At 41.4% G+C, this 14,969-nt stretch overlaps 1 protein-coding gene across 4 annotated transcripts in view; it reads right to left on the reverse strand.

The window, feature by feature from the left end:
* ARID5B (AT-rich interaction domain 5B) overlaps positions 1-14,969 on the reverse strand; it is a 188,714-nt gene that overhangs the window by 7,279 nt on the left and 166,466 nt on the right. For all 4 annotated transcript variants that reach the window (XM_082425505.1, XM_082425506.1, XM_082425507.1 and 1 more), the window contains one exon: positions 2,162-2,360. In XM_082425505.1, coding sequence (XP_082281631.1) covers positions 2,162-2,360 — 199 coding nt within the window. The remainder of the gene's footprint in view (positions 1-2,161; positions 2,361-14,969) is intronic.

Here is a 14,969-nt window from a genome sequence, read left to right on the forward strand (position 1 = left end):
TTTGTACTAATAGCTGCCTTTTCCAGTACAAATATCATTACTTGTTCTACATTAACAATCATCATTGGTCTCGTGAGCTTATACACCACATGAAAATATAGAAAAATGACTCCGGCTAGGGAAAAAGGCATATTGCATTTAAGTGTTAGCTTCTGATGGGGCTGTGGAGGAGTCTCAGCCCCACTGATGTCTCTGTGACCTAGGCCTTCAGCTACACGGAGTTCTATGTTTTTGGTTGTAAACAGGTTTAGGAGGTCATTGAAAGCTAGGCAGAAAAAAAAAAAAAGTAAAGGACCCTTTTTGTAGGATGGCATTTTATGATTTGCCTTAGTATATATTAAATGGTACCTTCCCACCACACAGCTTATAATCTGATTACTTGAAGATAGTGGGTTTGACTAGAAGAGCTTTTTAAGCCCTCCTATCTCCAAATTAAAAACAATGACAATAATAACAACAACAATAAAATTCCAACCCCAAACACACAGTCAATGAGAAGAAATATACTTGCTATGTATGGAAATATATATAGCAAGTATATTTCTATATAGAGAGAGAAATATACTTGTTATATATATATAACATGGGTCTGTGTAGGAGGCAGGGAGCAATTCTTATCTTTGTGTCAACCTTGGAGAGAGGGTGTGGGATTCCAGGTAGTTTAGATAACCTGATCATAATGACCTTGGTCACTTAGATACTTACAGTCCCTGAAGGGAACCTGTGGGGGCCTACAGGAAACAGGGATCCTTAAGGCTTTCAGGATTTCTGTGGACCGCAGGGCATCGGGCTCTACTCTTGACAGTGGTCACCTCCCAAGCTGATGGGCTCAGGGCATGGGTTGAGGATTCCTCCCCAAACTCACAAACCAGCCCTTTCAATTCTCATGCCCAGAGTGGAGCCATTCAAAGGTCAGCTGGCCTCTTGGTCCTCAGTTTGTCCCCTGGTGCTTTGGCAATGCTGTACATCATATGGTATCTAATAGAACTCACTGATCCCAAGCCCTATAATAAATCACCAGACCAACAGGATAAAGGGAGAATGGAATGTAAGCCTTAACTTGGAATTTCCTTGCTTTTGGCCATTTATGTTGCAAGCCTGCAGATGTTTAGAAATCTCTGCATCATCCCCACCCCCTTTTAATTACTAGAGCTTAAAATAATTATGAAACAAAAATTAAAGCAAATTTCTCTTCTTGGTATTAATATTATCTTCTTACACAGGAGTCAGTTCGGTAAGTTAATTTCTAGTTAGGAGGCTGGTGTGTGTGTTGTGAGGGTGTTTTAAGCCGGTGTTTAATTAGAGAGTCTCTTATGTGTTCATTATAAACCTGATTTTTAGGGAGTGTTTAATATCAGCACCAAAGTTCCCTCTGGGGTTGAATCTTAGAACATGCTGTCTTCAAATGTGGCTGCTAAGTTTTTTTTGTTTTGGTTTGGGTTTGTTTTTTTTTTAATGGGCGGCAGAGTTTTTTATTATTCATCTTGAAACAGAGCCCAGCTCACCCCCCATGACTGTCTGGACGATGATAGTAACGGCTTCTACCAGAGAGCTGCTGGGGGCTGTGGGTAGCTGGGGCCTGTTTTAAAAGGTTCAGAAACTACCTGTTAACAAGACAGATAATCATGGTTTCAGAAGAACCATTTCAAAATTCCCCTATAAATAATATGTACTTAAGATGTTTCTAAATTGGTCTTAACCCAAGTCTGGTGCACAGAGGTCAATTAATGGAGGCAAACAAGTCTCTGAAGTTTTTAGGACAGTCCTGCAGAGACACAGCAGATCCCACAATGCGTGTTTTAAAGTCACACCAACTCCTCAGACAGGCTGGCTGTGAAATGGCAAAGAAGCCACATCTTCCACACGGGAGTCCCTTGGCTTTAAGAGCTGGAGCTCTGGCTCCTTCTATCTCAAAGTCGGGTCTGCTCTCAGTTTTCTACAGAATGTTTGCTTCCTTCTAGATCCTATTCTTGGCCTATCCCATTCAATCCATGTGCTGCCCCAAAAGGCCCACTACTCAGGCAACTGTGAAGTTTAGATGATTAGGTTTCTTAGTCTGGTGTTGTCTCTGGCAGGGATGCAGCTATGGATGCAGGGCTCCAGAAGACCCCGAGGCAGGACCAACCTCACAGAGGTATTTCTGTGGAGGAGCCCAACTCACCTCTGATGCATCCTGGGGCTTCGGGGCATTCTCTTTTTCTTTCTTGCTCTTAGAGATTTCGTGTTTGATGCGTTTGGCTCCTGATACTTTTGTTTTATTCTCGTTTTCCTGTGAATTGTTCTCCTGTTTTCGAGGTTTGATTGGAGGCAGGGGCTTATCTTCCTCTCCTTTAATAAACCTTTCATACGGCAGGATTAATCTACAAGGGTATCAGAAGAGAGGATCGGTCAGGGCAGGCAATTCCAGTAGTGTTGATGCTATGGGGGTTTACTTTCTTGTCTCAATACAGGCAATTTATCGAGTGACTTCATCTTCCCCGGTCAAAACCAGCACCTGGTAGCTTACATACTGCTTTGCAAGACCTCTTTCTTGTTTTGCGAAGCTGTACACCGAGGATACCAATGGACACATCCAAAGTCACATCATTATCACTGCCCACGGGACCTGGCTAAATGCTGATAACAACATCACAATAATAGCAACTATAATGCTAGCTGCCATTCATTTATCATTCTGCCAACAGCTGTTTATTGAGCACTTACTCTGTGTCAGGCAGTGTTCTAGGCACCAAGATACAGCAGCGAGCAAGATATTCAAAGCCCCTGAGGCTTACATTCTAGTAAAGTACTAGTATGTGCCAGGTAATGCCCTAGGTACATTATATAGGTTATTTCACGTAATGTCCACAACATCCCTATGGAGTATTTACTATTATTGTTGTTGTTATTATTATTCCCTTTTCAACAGATGAGGCAACTGAGGCCCATAAAGGCTAAATAGTTTGCCTGAGTCACCCCATTTGTTAGATGTGGAATTTGAACCTAGTTCTGCCTGTCTCCCAAGTTTGCATTCATTCATGTCAAAATATAGACCAGACACTTAAGATAAAGAGGTTACAGGAGGGAAGCACGGCACAGCGGGGAGACGGCTGTCTTATCCAGAGCTCTTAGGGGGGTAGGTGCCTCCAATATGAGAAGCTCTGTTTTGGGGTGCCAAGTTTAAAGAGGGCCGCAGAGAGAAGGAAGGCAGGCAGAACGTTCAAGCCACAAAAATCAGAGGGCTGAAAAATTCAAGCATTTTAATTATATAACTTTTTAAACAAAGTACATAAAATTGCTCTAAAAAGAGAAACATCAAACAGCTCTTGTTTTAATCTGTTTTCCCTTTGCAACATAGCGCTTGATCTGAAAGGGAAAAATAGCTGATGTAATTAAACGGGACGGATTGCATTACAATCTCAGTTTCAACTTCAGTGATTAAAGTTTTTATAATGCATTTGGTATGATTAATGACTCACTGTGGGATTAATACAAGACTCAGCCTTAAAAATATGAACTTTAATACAGCAAACATAATTTGTTTTAAATAAGACAAGTTGACTCAATGAAGAAAATGTACTTGGCTTATAAACAACATAAATCTGTTCAAATATTGGGAACCGTAATTATTTTTAAACTAAGACTCCCAGGCAAAAACTTCTTTGGCTTGGATATTTGTTAGCTATCCTAAAACTGGTTTCTAACTATGCAATTTGGATCTCAACTACTTAAACGTACACAACTGTTTGGGTTTGTGAGTACAGACGTGGGGACATTTGTGATCATTATTTCACTCTTTAATAAAATACCAAGTAAATTATGGGAAAATCAAATCTCAATTTATAGCAATTAGAAACAAAAGTCATTACTGAGCATGCTCAGGCAAGGTATGTGCAAGAAGGCGTGAATAATAGTTTCGAGCCCTGCGTCTGGCAGTGGGCCAGCCATGAAGATCAACACAGCCCATGGGGAATAGTTATCTTCAGATCCCATTACAAACTGAGTTTAAACATGTTACAGCTGCTAAAACTGGAAACTGTTCTCTCTATGTAGACTTACTAAAATAATATATGGCTGCCAAATACCTGCTTCCCACTGTAATATTACAGTTAATGTTTATATAATAAAAAGCATAACTAAGCAGAAGAGAGAAAAAAGCAATCTTGTTCATACTTGAATGTATTCCGTCTCATCTGTAAAGTCCCCAACATTCCCCCCAGTTGCTTTTATCTGCATGGCTCTGCCAGGGACTTTATCCCCTTCAGCAGTGGCAGGTTGGGGATTTTCGTCCGGGAGCAAAATGCAATTGAATATTTTAAATTAGGAAAAATATGTTAAATTGACTTTAATGAAAACATATTTTTATTGTTAGGACAGATAGGTTTGTTTTACTTTTGTTTGGTTGCCATGGGAACCCAAGGAGCACTGAAGTCTGGGTATTCCAATGGTTATTGTTTGTTGGTACCACCCTCCCCCCAAACTCCACTCTCTAATTGAGATGGTGGCACCGTGAGGGACTCCCTTCACTAAGGATGACAGCATTACCTCTGAGTGTGGGGAAGGGGGTGAGAGGAAGCAGAGAACTGGGTGGGAGAGACACCCAAGGTGAGGACCCTCACCTCAGGTCCTGATAGTCCTGGGCCAACCCAGCTTTCTAGATGGGTGCTAAGGAGACTTTAATTTCCTCGCACAATTTTGCAAGTTCAAGAAGCAGGGCAACACTTCTAGTTCATTTCTTTCTTTTTTTTTTCCCTTTCCTTCTTTTTTTTTTTTTTTTTTTTTTCTTCCCTTCACTCAGCTCAGCAGCTGGCTGGCTGACAGCAGTAAAAAATACATTTCACTTTGCTGGTCAAAGGCCTAAAGCCAGAAGCAGGAAATCTGGAATTAAATGTTTCTTGTATCTGGAAAGAGGCATGACTAAGGTAAAACTGAATCCAAACACAAACCCTGCTTGTTCAAGGCTTCCAGAGGGAGAGTGTGTGTGAGTGTGTGTGTGTGTGTGTGTGTGTAAAGGTCAATTGAGTGTTTTTTTTCCCTTCTAAATCACTGAAAGATAATTATAGTGGCTCAGGGAATAAAGGCTCCCGAAATAAAACAAGAAAGGCAGCAGCTAAAAGGAAACAAGTAGAAATATGACCAGCTAAGCCCTGAAGAGCAGAGCTCCCCTCACCCAGCACACAAACAACCGCTGTTCATATAGTGATTTCCGTTTGGTACGATTTTCACTGAATGTTTTTTCAGTTATCCTGTCATGGTACAACACAATTACCCCACAGGATATGATCTTATCATCTGATTATTAGAAGTTTTTACACAGTACAGAGGACGAAAGCTATTATAGGTTTCTGAACATTTAAACATTTAACGTACATGCGATACCAGTGAAAACAGGTTAGCCAACATAAGGTCAACATTGCCCAATGCAGCAAGCGTTGTATAAAGAATTTAGTATAAAGCAACATGACTGCACCTTACAACAAAGATTTAATCAGCCTCTAAACTGTACAGATAAAAGCAAAAATGCACCCCAGCCCCTAAGAACTCATTACACAGGAGAAATATTTTCAGTGGATTGCAACTCTAAGAATGTGGTTTGGGTTTCTGGTGGATGGAAGTAATAGGGAAGAGAAGCAATATATTCATTAGAAAATCCAGAGAAATTCCCCCTCCCACCCCCCCCCCAATCTAATGTAGTCTGAGGACTGAAAGCTAAGCAGATAAATGGGCCTTTACTATTATCCAGATTTCACATTTCAGATTAGCAAAATGCTTATTTACGATGCCATTAATGGATCTGAAATAGGTAAGCCATCATGTATTAAAAAATAACATCTTTCCATAGACATAAGAATTGTAGCAGCATGAGATTTTATTTTTCCCTAGGAATAATACAAGAATAACATTTTCCACCCCAAAGCAGAAACAGTAGGGGAGCCTTTTTCTATCACGGAGATTCTTACTAAATTCAGTCACTGTGAAAAGCAAGGTTTTTTTCTCCTTCTCCTTTTTTTTTTTTTCTTAAATAAAGACAACTTAAAATCAACCCAAGTTAAAATTAACAAATCAGTGGCATTATAACCTTGATTTATTAGCGTCTGAGCCACTAAATTATCATCATACAAGAAACTGCTGGTTTGAAAAGATTTCTGCTTTGTTAAATCTCAACTTTAAATAATGGTGCTCAGTATACTAGGTTTTTAGATCTGCCTCATCTGATATTATGAAAAATTCAATACATTTCTCTTCAGCAGAAGTCAAGGGTCAGCAAATCTATTACCGTAATGTAAGTAATCTGGCAACCTGCCAACTCTTTCTCCCTTTTATTATTTTTTTAAACACGAAGGCAGATAATTTTATATTTACAAATTCTGAAATCCTCCAGGGCCTTGCCTCTCTTTCTCAACAAAAAGCAGCAGCTTCATGTTCAAGAAATGAATATTGCACATGTCCTCATCATTTGCATTTCATACAAAAGAAGAAAAGACCCTTCATCTTTATTAGGCAACATTCCCCTCCCCTCCGCATAGACAGAGGAAAAATAATGTCAAATCTCATCAGAACGAGTAACCACTAATGTCTCCTGTATTGACTAATGCTTGCATGGAATGACTGACTGAATTTTGGGGCCAAAACATTTAGCAAACAGTGCTTAAGAGGAGAAATGAGAATCCATGTATTTATGGAGCTCTGAAAAATGATATTATAAGAATGTCTAGGACTGATTCAGTCTGAAGAGTTAGAAGAAGTGGCAAATCTTTTTTTTTTTTTAATTTATTTATTTATTTTTGGCTGTGTTGGGTCTTAGTTGCTGTGCGCGGGCTTTCTCTAGTTGCAGCGAGCAGGGGCTACTATTCATTGCGGTGCGCGGGCTTCTCATTGTGGTGGCTTCTCTTGCTGCAGAGCACTGGCCCTAGGCGCGCGGGCTTCATTAGTTGTGGCATGTGGGCTCAGTAGTTGTGGCGTGCAGGCTCTAGAGCGCAGGCTCAGTAGTTGTGGCGCACGGGCCTAGTTGCTCCGCGGCACAGTGGCAAATCTTTAGGGTTGTATATGAACCTCAAACTTACCCTAGTTACTGCATAGGCACTTTGATGCTATCAAACCAGTGAACAATTCGAGGCCCAGATTTCTACTGGTGCCTTTGCAGCAGAATATCTTAGGGGCAGAGGGAATAAAGTTGGCGTGCATATCAGGGCAAAAATGCTACTACTATGCTTTTAACTATTAGGTTTTATCGTGGCATTAGAAAAGAAATGACATATTGGTTCCACTGGGGCTTCAGACCTGATCTGATCCCAAATGGAGTTATTATACCTCCAAGTTGATTCTAGGGTCGATAAATTCTAAGGTTTGGCCAGACATTTCCCTTCTCAGCCAGAAACTGAAAATATATAACTTCACTGTGAAGTGTGGGAAGCACTCTTTCACCAAATATGGAGCCAATAGAAGGTATGTTTTTCTTTTTTGAAGATGAAGTACACACACTTGTTAAGGTTCCAAGAAACATGGAAAGTTCTAACCTCACATACTGTTCACCTCCAGCTCAAGGTACCAGACCATCACTATAAAAATGGCTAAAGAGCATTTGTTGGCGGCGGGGGGGTGGGGGTGGGGGGCGGGGGGGGGCGGGCAAGTACCAAAACAAAAGCCAAATACACAAATGTGCTGCTATGTCAACGTGCGGAGCAGTGGGAATGTTTCCTCAGTGGGCACGACACTGGTTGAGTATAATGGCAATTATGCCGCTTTGTTCCTACTCTTTTAAAAGCCAAGCTCCATCTAAGAAAAAATGTGGGCTCCAGATGAAGATCTCCACCAGTTTATGGTATAAGTAAGTTTCAGTGGAGCAGAAAAAATGGTGTGCAGAGTGCGGAGCAAAATATCAGTCACAAAGAGAGCGGAGAAAGAGGACTTCAGTGTCAGCTTCTGACAGACGAAGGTGTGAACTCAAAGCTTGGAGCACGGAACCGTGGAGGGAGGCGCCACGCTGACATGCAGGCCACGGGGAATAAGCCAGCGGCAGGACCCACCTGAGCCAAGAAAACGGTGGGAGAATGCAACATGGGTTCTGTGTGAAAGACTCAGCTTGCCCATGAGCTACCAACAGTAAACTGTACAGAGCTCTTTAAAAAGGAAGTAGGGAAAAAGAGCATCATTTGTATTCCACTCTAAGATGCCTAAACGGCACGTGGCCCATTATTATCAACGACCACTATCAATGGCCTCTCGTCTTCAGAAAATCTCTGCCTTGGGAAAATAATCAGCTCACTAGGGGCTTCATTACCTACTCAAGGGCAAGCAGAAGATGAACAAGAAAACCTTGTGAAGGCACTAATTTTCTCCATTTGCCCCAGTTGTGGGAGAGTTGTTTCTGAGGCCCATTGATGACTCTATGCCTTCCCATAGTCGTGGAGTAACTGTGACCCTAACTAAGCAAAGAGAGGAAAGAACGGTGCTGGGGTCCCTGGCTTGATGGATGGTGGCTTGACTCCCATGAAGGAGGGTCAGCGTGAGAGACGCAGCTCCCGGATGACAGGCCCCTGAACCGAATACATGGGCTGTGGGAGCCAGGCTTAGAGGTGGGGGCGGTGGAGAGAAACTCCTGGGTGTTCTTCTGAATCTCTTTCAAGGGCAGATGAACATCATTTCAGGAATAATAGACAAATACAACTACAGCGTTTTCAACATGATGTGCACCCCCAACATGAAGGGTCCATATGTAAAAGCACAAACAACTGTCGCATTCAAGTCCCACGTAAGTGAGACACCACACATCCCAGAGCTTCTGAAATGTTCAGCAATTCCCCCAAACATGTATCACTTTGATCAAACTTGGTAATAACTTGCACAAAACCAAAATGTTCCAAGAGGTTTTCAGTGGAAGAGTTAAGGGTATATTTTAATGGTAAACAATTACATTCTTCTGTCATCTGATACTTTTTTTTTCCTTTCTTTTTTGGAAACATGCTTTCTGAATTTTCAATAGTTCCTTTGTGAAGGCATCTGTTACTCACATAATTGAAAAGATGTTTGTGCAGTGGCATGCTTGAGAATACGGTTATTTAATCTTAATGATAAAGCCCTGAGGACAGAAAATCATAAGTAGAAACCTCTTGTTATTTATCAAAAAGAAAAAGGGCTAAGACACCTAATCTATTCTCAAATTTAAATTCAGGCTGGATGAAAACTATCAATAAAACAGGGAACCTGCAAAGTTTCTTAAATACTATAGCAAGGTTCAAAGGGGGTTGGGTACGGGGAGTGGGAAGAAAACAAAAATGAGACAATAAGGGGGCTGGACAAAGAAGAAACTGCTGTTTGGCAAGCCTTTTTTGGGTCAAACAAAGAACTTGCTGTAGTTTACAGCATGACATACACACTTGATTAGTTTGTGCCTGAGGGTGTTTTTACACTCAACAGTGTAAACTCCAACTTCTATTAATTACAACTTGCATTTAGAGGCAAATTTAAGAATTTTTAAATAGAGATTTTTCAAAGGCTGTTGTTTATGTTTTTTTAAACAGAAACCAGTTTTTCTACTCCAGGGCCTGGCTGGGGTTCTGTTTTCCTTTTTAAAAGTTTCTTGAAAAATCCAGGCATTGGAAAGTTATCAGAGCATTTTAGGCATGCTGAGTGATACGGAGGGAGGCTCTTGCTTATGAAATTACCTGACTGTCCTTTGGGGAGAAATTCTTTACAGATGAGAAGCTGCTCCGGGCATAGGGTGCTTACATCCACCCAGTTCAGGTGCCTTATAAGAACAAGCCTGACGGGGTATCATTGGAAGAGCAGCAGCAATACCTTATTTAGTCTGCCTAAATCTCAACACTTTGTGTTAGATTTTGGGGGTCGCTGGTTGCTGATAAGGGCCAGGTGGCCTTCTGTGGGTGTGGGGAAAAGGGAGGTGAGAGCGCCTGGGTGGCGGTATTACAGAAGCGTTACCAACAGAGTACCCGTTGGTCAGAGTTCCCGTTACCAAGACAGTGTTTACAAAGGAGATGCAAGTCCATAGACTGGTCGACCCCACCATGGGTGAGGATGGGGCACGGTCTACCCATTGGACCTCAAGGCAAGAGACTGAACAGACACTGAGAGGATAAACTATAATACCTGCCTTTGGTGTATCCAATTTGGAAATTCAGCCTTAGACCTCTCCTGACTGCCCCTTCTACCAACTCATCCCCTACCTCTTTGTACACATTTCCTAGAGAAAGCTGTCCTTTTTGTTTGGATTTAATTTAATTCATTCAACCCCTAATTCTTGAGTCCCTGGTATGTTCACGACTCAGTACTGGGTGCACTGGTGAGTCTCAAGGAAAGCAATACCACAAGGTCCTTGCCCTCAAATATAATTTCGTTACTGTTTCTGAGTTCTACAACTGAATTATTTTAGGCAGTGTACGATGATCTATCTTAGGTTCTAACCTAATCTCTTTAAGGTCCAGTTCATAAATTGGTACAACCACTATGGAGAACAGTACGGAGGTTCCTTAAAAAACTAAAAATAGAACTACCATATGATCCAGCAATCCCACTCCTGGGCATAAATCCAGAGAAAACCATAATTCAAAATGATACATGCACCTCAGTGTTCACTGCAGCACTATTTACAATAGCCAAGACATGGAAGCAACCTAAATGCCCATCGACAGAGGAATGGATAAAGAAGATGTGGTACATATACACAATGGAATATTGTATATATATTGCCATAAAAAAGAGCAAAATAATGCCATTTACAGCAACCTGGATAGATCTAGAGACTGTCATACTGAGTGAAGTAAGTCAGAGAAAGACAAATCTAGAACGTCACCCATATGTGGAATCTAATTTTTAAAAATGATAAAAAATGGACTTATTTACAAAACAGAAACAGACTTACAGATATCAAAAACCACTATGGTTACCAAAGGGGAAATATGGCGGGGAGGGATAAATCAGGAGCTTGGGATTAACGTACATACACCACTATATATAAGGTAGATAACCCATGAGGACCCACTGTATAGCACAGGGAACTCTACTCAATATTCTGTGATAATCTATATGAGAAAAAAATGAATATATGTATATGTATAAATGAATCCCTTTGCTGTATACCTGAAACTAACACAACATTGTAAATCAACTATACTCCAATAAAAAAAAAAATCCAGTTCAAATTCTAGATCCCCACGCTGGAAGACTCTGCTTATTCCATTTGGAAATTTTCTCTTCTTTCTTTGATCTCTGTTGAACTTATTATCTGTATCTATTACTTCCTTACCTAAGGTTTTTATAGCCTTAAATATTTAACTCTGTTTCATGTATGTATGGACTGTGAGTCAGGTCACATAAGATACGGTCACGCCCAGCAACCCCACTACTGGGCGCGTACCCAGAGAAAACTGTAATTCACAAAGACACGTGCACCCCAGTGTTCACTGCAGCACTATTTACAATACCCAGCTCATGGAAGCAACCTAGATGCCCATCGACAGACGAATGGATAAAGAAGACGTGGTACATATATACAATGGAATATTACTCTGCCTTAAAAAGGAACGAAATTGGGTCATTTTCAGAGACGCGGATGGACCTAGAGACTTATACAGAATGAAGTCAGAAGAAGAAAAACAAATATCATATATTAACGCATATATGTGGAATCCAGAAAAATGGTACGGATGAACCGGTTTGCAAGGCAGAAATAGAGACACAGAGGTAGAGAACAAATGTATGGCCACCAAGGGGGGAAAGTGGTGGGGGAGGGGGGAGGTGGTGGGATGAATTGGGAGATTGGGATTGACATATATACACCAATATGTATAAAATAGATAACTAATAAGAACCTGCTGTATAAAAAAAATAAATTCAAAAAAATAAACAAAAAATAAAAAGAAAGCAAATTTTATAAAAAAAAAAAAAAACAGAGGGTCACAGCACCTCCCAGTTCTAGTGAGTTGGCAGTAGTGCCTACGGGCGCCGTATCGAGGAGAATTGTGAAGCTGAGCCCGGGTTCTCGGGAAGCAGCATCATGTTCCCTTAGCAGTCTCTGCCATGAATGTGGCAGCATGGGCACATCCTCATTTTTTGCCAGCCCTATTCTTGGTAGATGTTCAGAAAACACCAACTGGCTCTTGAGGGCAGCAGCAAAGGAAAAGGCAGTCAATCAAATGGCAAATCTATCCTACCCAAGAAAAAGAAACTGGCCACCAATTTCAAAAGTAATCTTAGGCTCTGTTGATAGACTGACACTGCCCACATCCCAAGAAATACTATATGCCACATCTGGAACAGCTTTGGGTCTTCTAAGTGACACAAATGGGAGGCATTTACACGAGAGCAAGCCAAACTGGTGAAAGTCCATATATCGTGCTCTGAGGCTTGAATGAATGGATTAGGAAGACTTGAAGTGAGAGAGGAGCTTTGCCAAGTGTATGGAGGCCCATCACCGAGAAAAAAGAGCATGTGGAATGAGTCAGCCCCAAAAGGCAAGGTAGAGTCAATGGGAAGCCACAGGTATGTTGCTCAGTATGGGGAAGAGTGTACGGATGAAGAGTGCCTTCAACCGTGGTGCTTCTTCGTTGCCTTCCCACTGCAGGGCGATTAAGCAGAGACTGGATTACAGCCCGATGCCAGAGACAGTTCAGTCCTCATGGAACACAGCAGCCCACAGGCATGTTTAGTTTAGTGTACATAAAATATTTTCAGAAATACTGGAGCCAGTATTTGTAAGTTGGGTGATTTCACATAAAAATTATCTCCAGAACATGGAAGGTCTGGAAGCACCGAGACTGTATCCTTCTAAGGCAGTAAGCGTCGCTGATCCCCCTGGGCCTCTCTCTCGCCCGGCTATGTGCTCGGCACTTTCCAGCCTGGCCACACCTGTGCTCACCCATGCTACCTGCCCCCATCAACATCTGAGTTTGTGACCACTGGTGTGGAGCGCTGCTTCTCCAGTGACCTGGTAAGAGGGACTAGTTTCCTAAATTTCCTGTCTGTTGCTGACTGACACTTTTGTAAAATACCATAAAAAGGAATTAACAGGAAAATGAGAAATTTTAAAAGACATACAAAATGCAAGTTCCCATTTAAAAAAAATCATTCTGGCAAACTGCCACGTAAGTGTATCAGTGCTTCTGCATAGCTGCCCCATTCACAGAGCACAGATGGGCCAGAAGAACCTCACTTGAGTAACACTGGTCTAGAGGATTGCTAGAGGATCCCTGAAATCTGTGTATCCTGCCTGTGGCCCCCTGAACTGTGTACTGATGAACTCCAAGGATGTCAAAATGAGCACGAAGGCACCAAGTCTTGAGCTGGACATGAACAGAGCTGTAGCTCGCCTTACTTCCCCTTGGCTTCCCCCAGTATGACTGGCTGAGTCCCTTAGAACCTGATGTATGTTTGGCATTTACCTTAAAGCACATACTTATCTTATTTAAAACGTGAACCTCTCACACACTGCCTTCCACCTGCAGAGAAAAAAAGGCCGAAGCTCCATCTGACTATCACTCGGGTTCTGCCCAAATGCATGGGGCTTGGCTGCAGCTCCCCCCAAGTCACTGCCCCGGAAGCCGCCTCAGCCAGGCGGCAGGACAGTCTCAGCCCAGGAATGCTTGTGGGAAAAGCAAGAGGGGAGACTTTGAAATTGGCCATTAAGTACAGAAGAAGATGAGGCATAATTGTTCATTTCCCCCACAAACAAATACATTTGTTTATGATTTTCTAAATACTCAGAAAAGCACATCATAAAGTACTTTTGCCTTAATGCTCCTTTTAAAATCCCTAGTAACAATTTCATGTGCTCCACAGACACAGACCATGTAATTTATTCAGGAAAATTAAAACCAGTAATCTGGTATTCTGTGTAAAGATTTTTTTCCCCCTTGCATGTGCTTAAAAAACATTAAAAAAAAAAAAAAAAAAAGAAAACAAATCTGCATGTGAAAACAGTCTTTAAAGTGAATTACTATTCCAGAAAATCAAGCTAAGAGAATTCCACTAATGTAACCATTTTCCTTTTTGTTCCTTTACTGATAAAAGAAAGTTATTCGGGGCATCTTCAACGAAGAGTTGAACGAGAAAGAAAATGTTCCACTGAGAAGTGTCCTGCACAGAAGGAGGTGGGCATTTTTCTTTGCATTATAATCTACAGTAACTTTATCTATAAATCCTGAACAAGAGATGTCCAGAATAACCACACTTCATAAGCTTTGCTGAGCTGGAGACATCTACATTGCAACAGTCTTTCGATGGGGAAACATTAATGCTTCTTATATTGGCGATCATCTGTAACATGAGCAATTAAGTACAGTACTAATGGACTGTGGCCAGGAGCCTGGTACTAATATTAAAAACTGACAGAGATGAATAGGTTTGGAGGCAAAACCAGGCTGACAAAGACATTTTTATGAAGTGCTTGGACCTATTTGATTTAAACCAATCAGAGGCAAGTTTGGACCAGTCAGGCCCTCAGCGACAATGGTGCATTCACAGGCATGGTACCATTCCTGCTATGCCTTAAATAAAAACAACATTGATTCTTTTCAACAACCTGCACTTTCATTATTACACTCATTAATAAACCAAAAGCGCCCAACTAATATACAAGTAACATTTACTGAGGGAACCGGCTACTTTTTTCTTGTTGGAAAATGAAAACATTTACTGGAAGCATGAACCACACTGCATGAAAAATACATCAGTGGATAATGCATAGTAGATCACTCACTGCTTCTTCGTCTTCTAGGAAAGCAAAGCTGGTGGTAGGGAAATAGGAAAAGGAGCCAGTCTCCGTATTAGAGTGAAAACAAGAGCCCAGGTGAACTGGCAGCAGAGGGGGCGCTCCAATCATTCCGATCTGGTTTGGAAGGCTTTAAACATTTCCAAGGGCATCTCCAGACTAGATGTGTGCTCACAAAACCCTGACCCTTTAAAACTCCCTGAACCTTCTGGAAGACAATGGCCCTTCACCAATCTAGTCATCTCTGTTTTAATTGTGTTAGCAC

The sequence above is a fragment of the Balaenoptera physalus genome (genome assembly GCF_965194825.1).
Source record: "Balaenoptera physalus genome assembly, chromosome: 14".
NCBI lineage: Eukaryota > Metazoa > Chordata > Mammalia > Artiodactyla > Balaenopteridae > Balaenoptera > Balaenoptera physalus.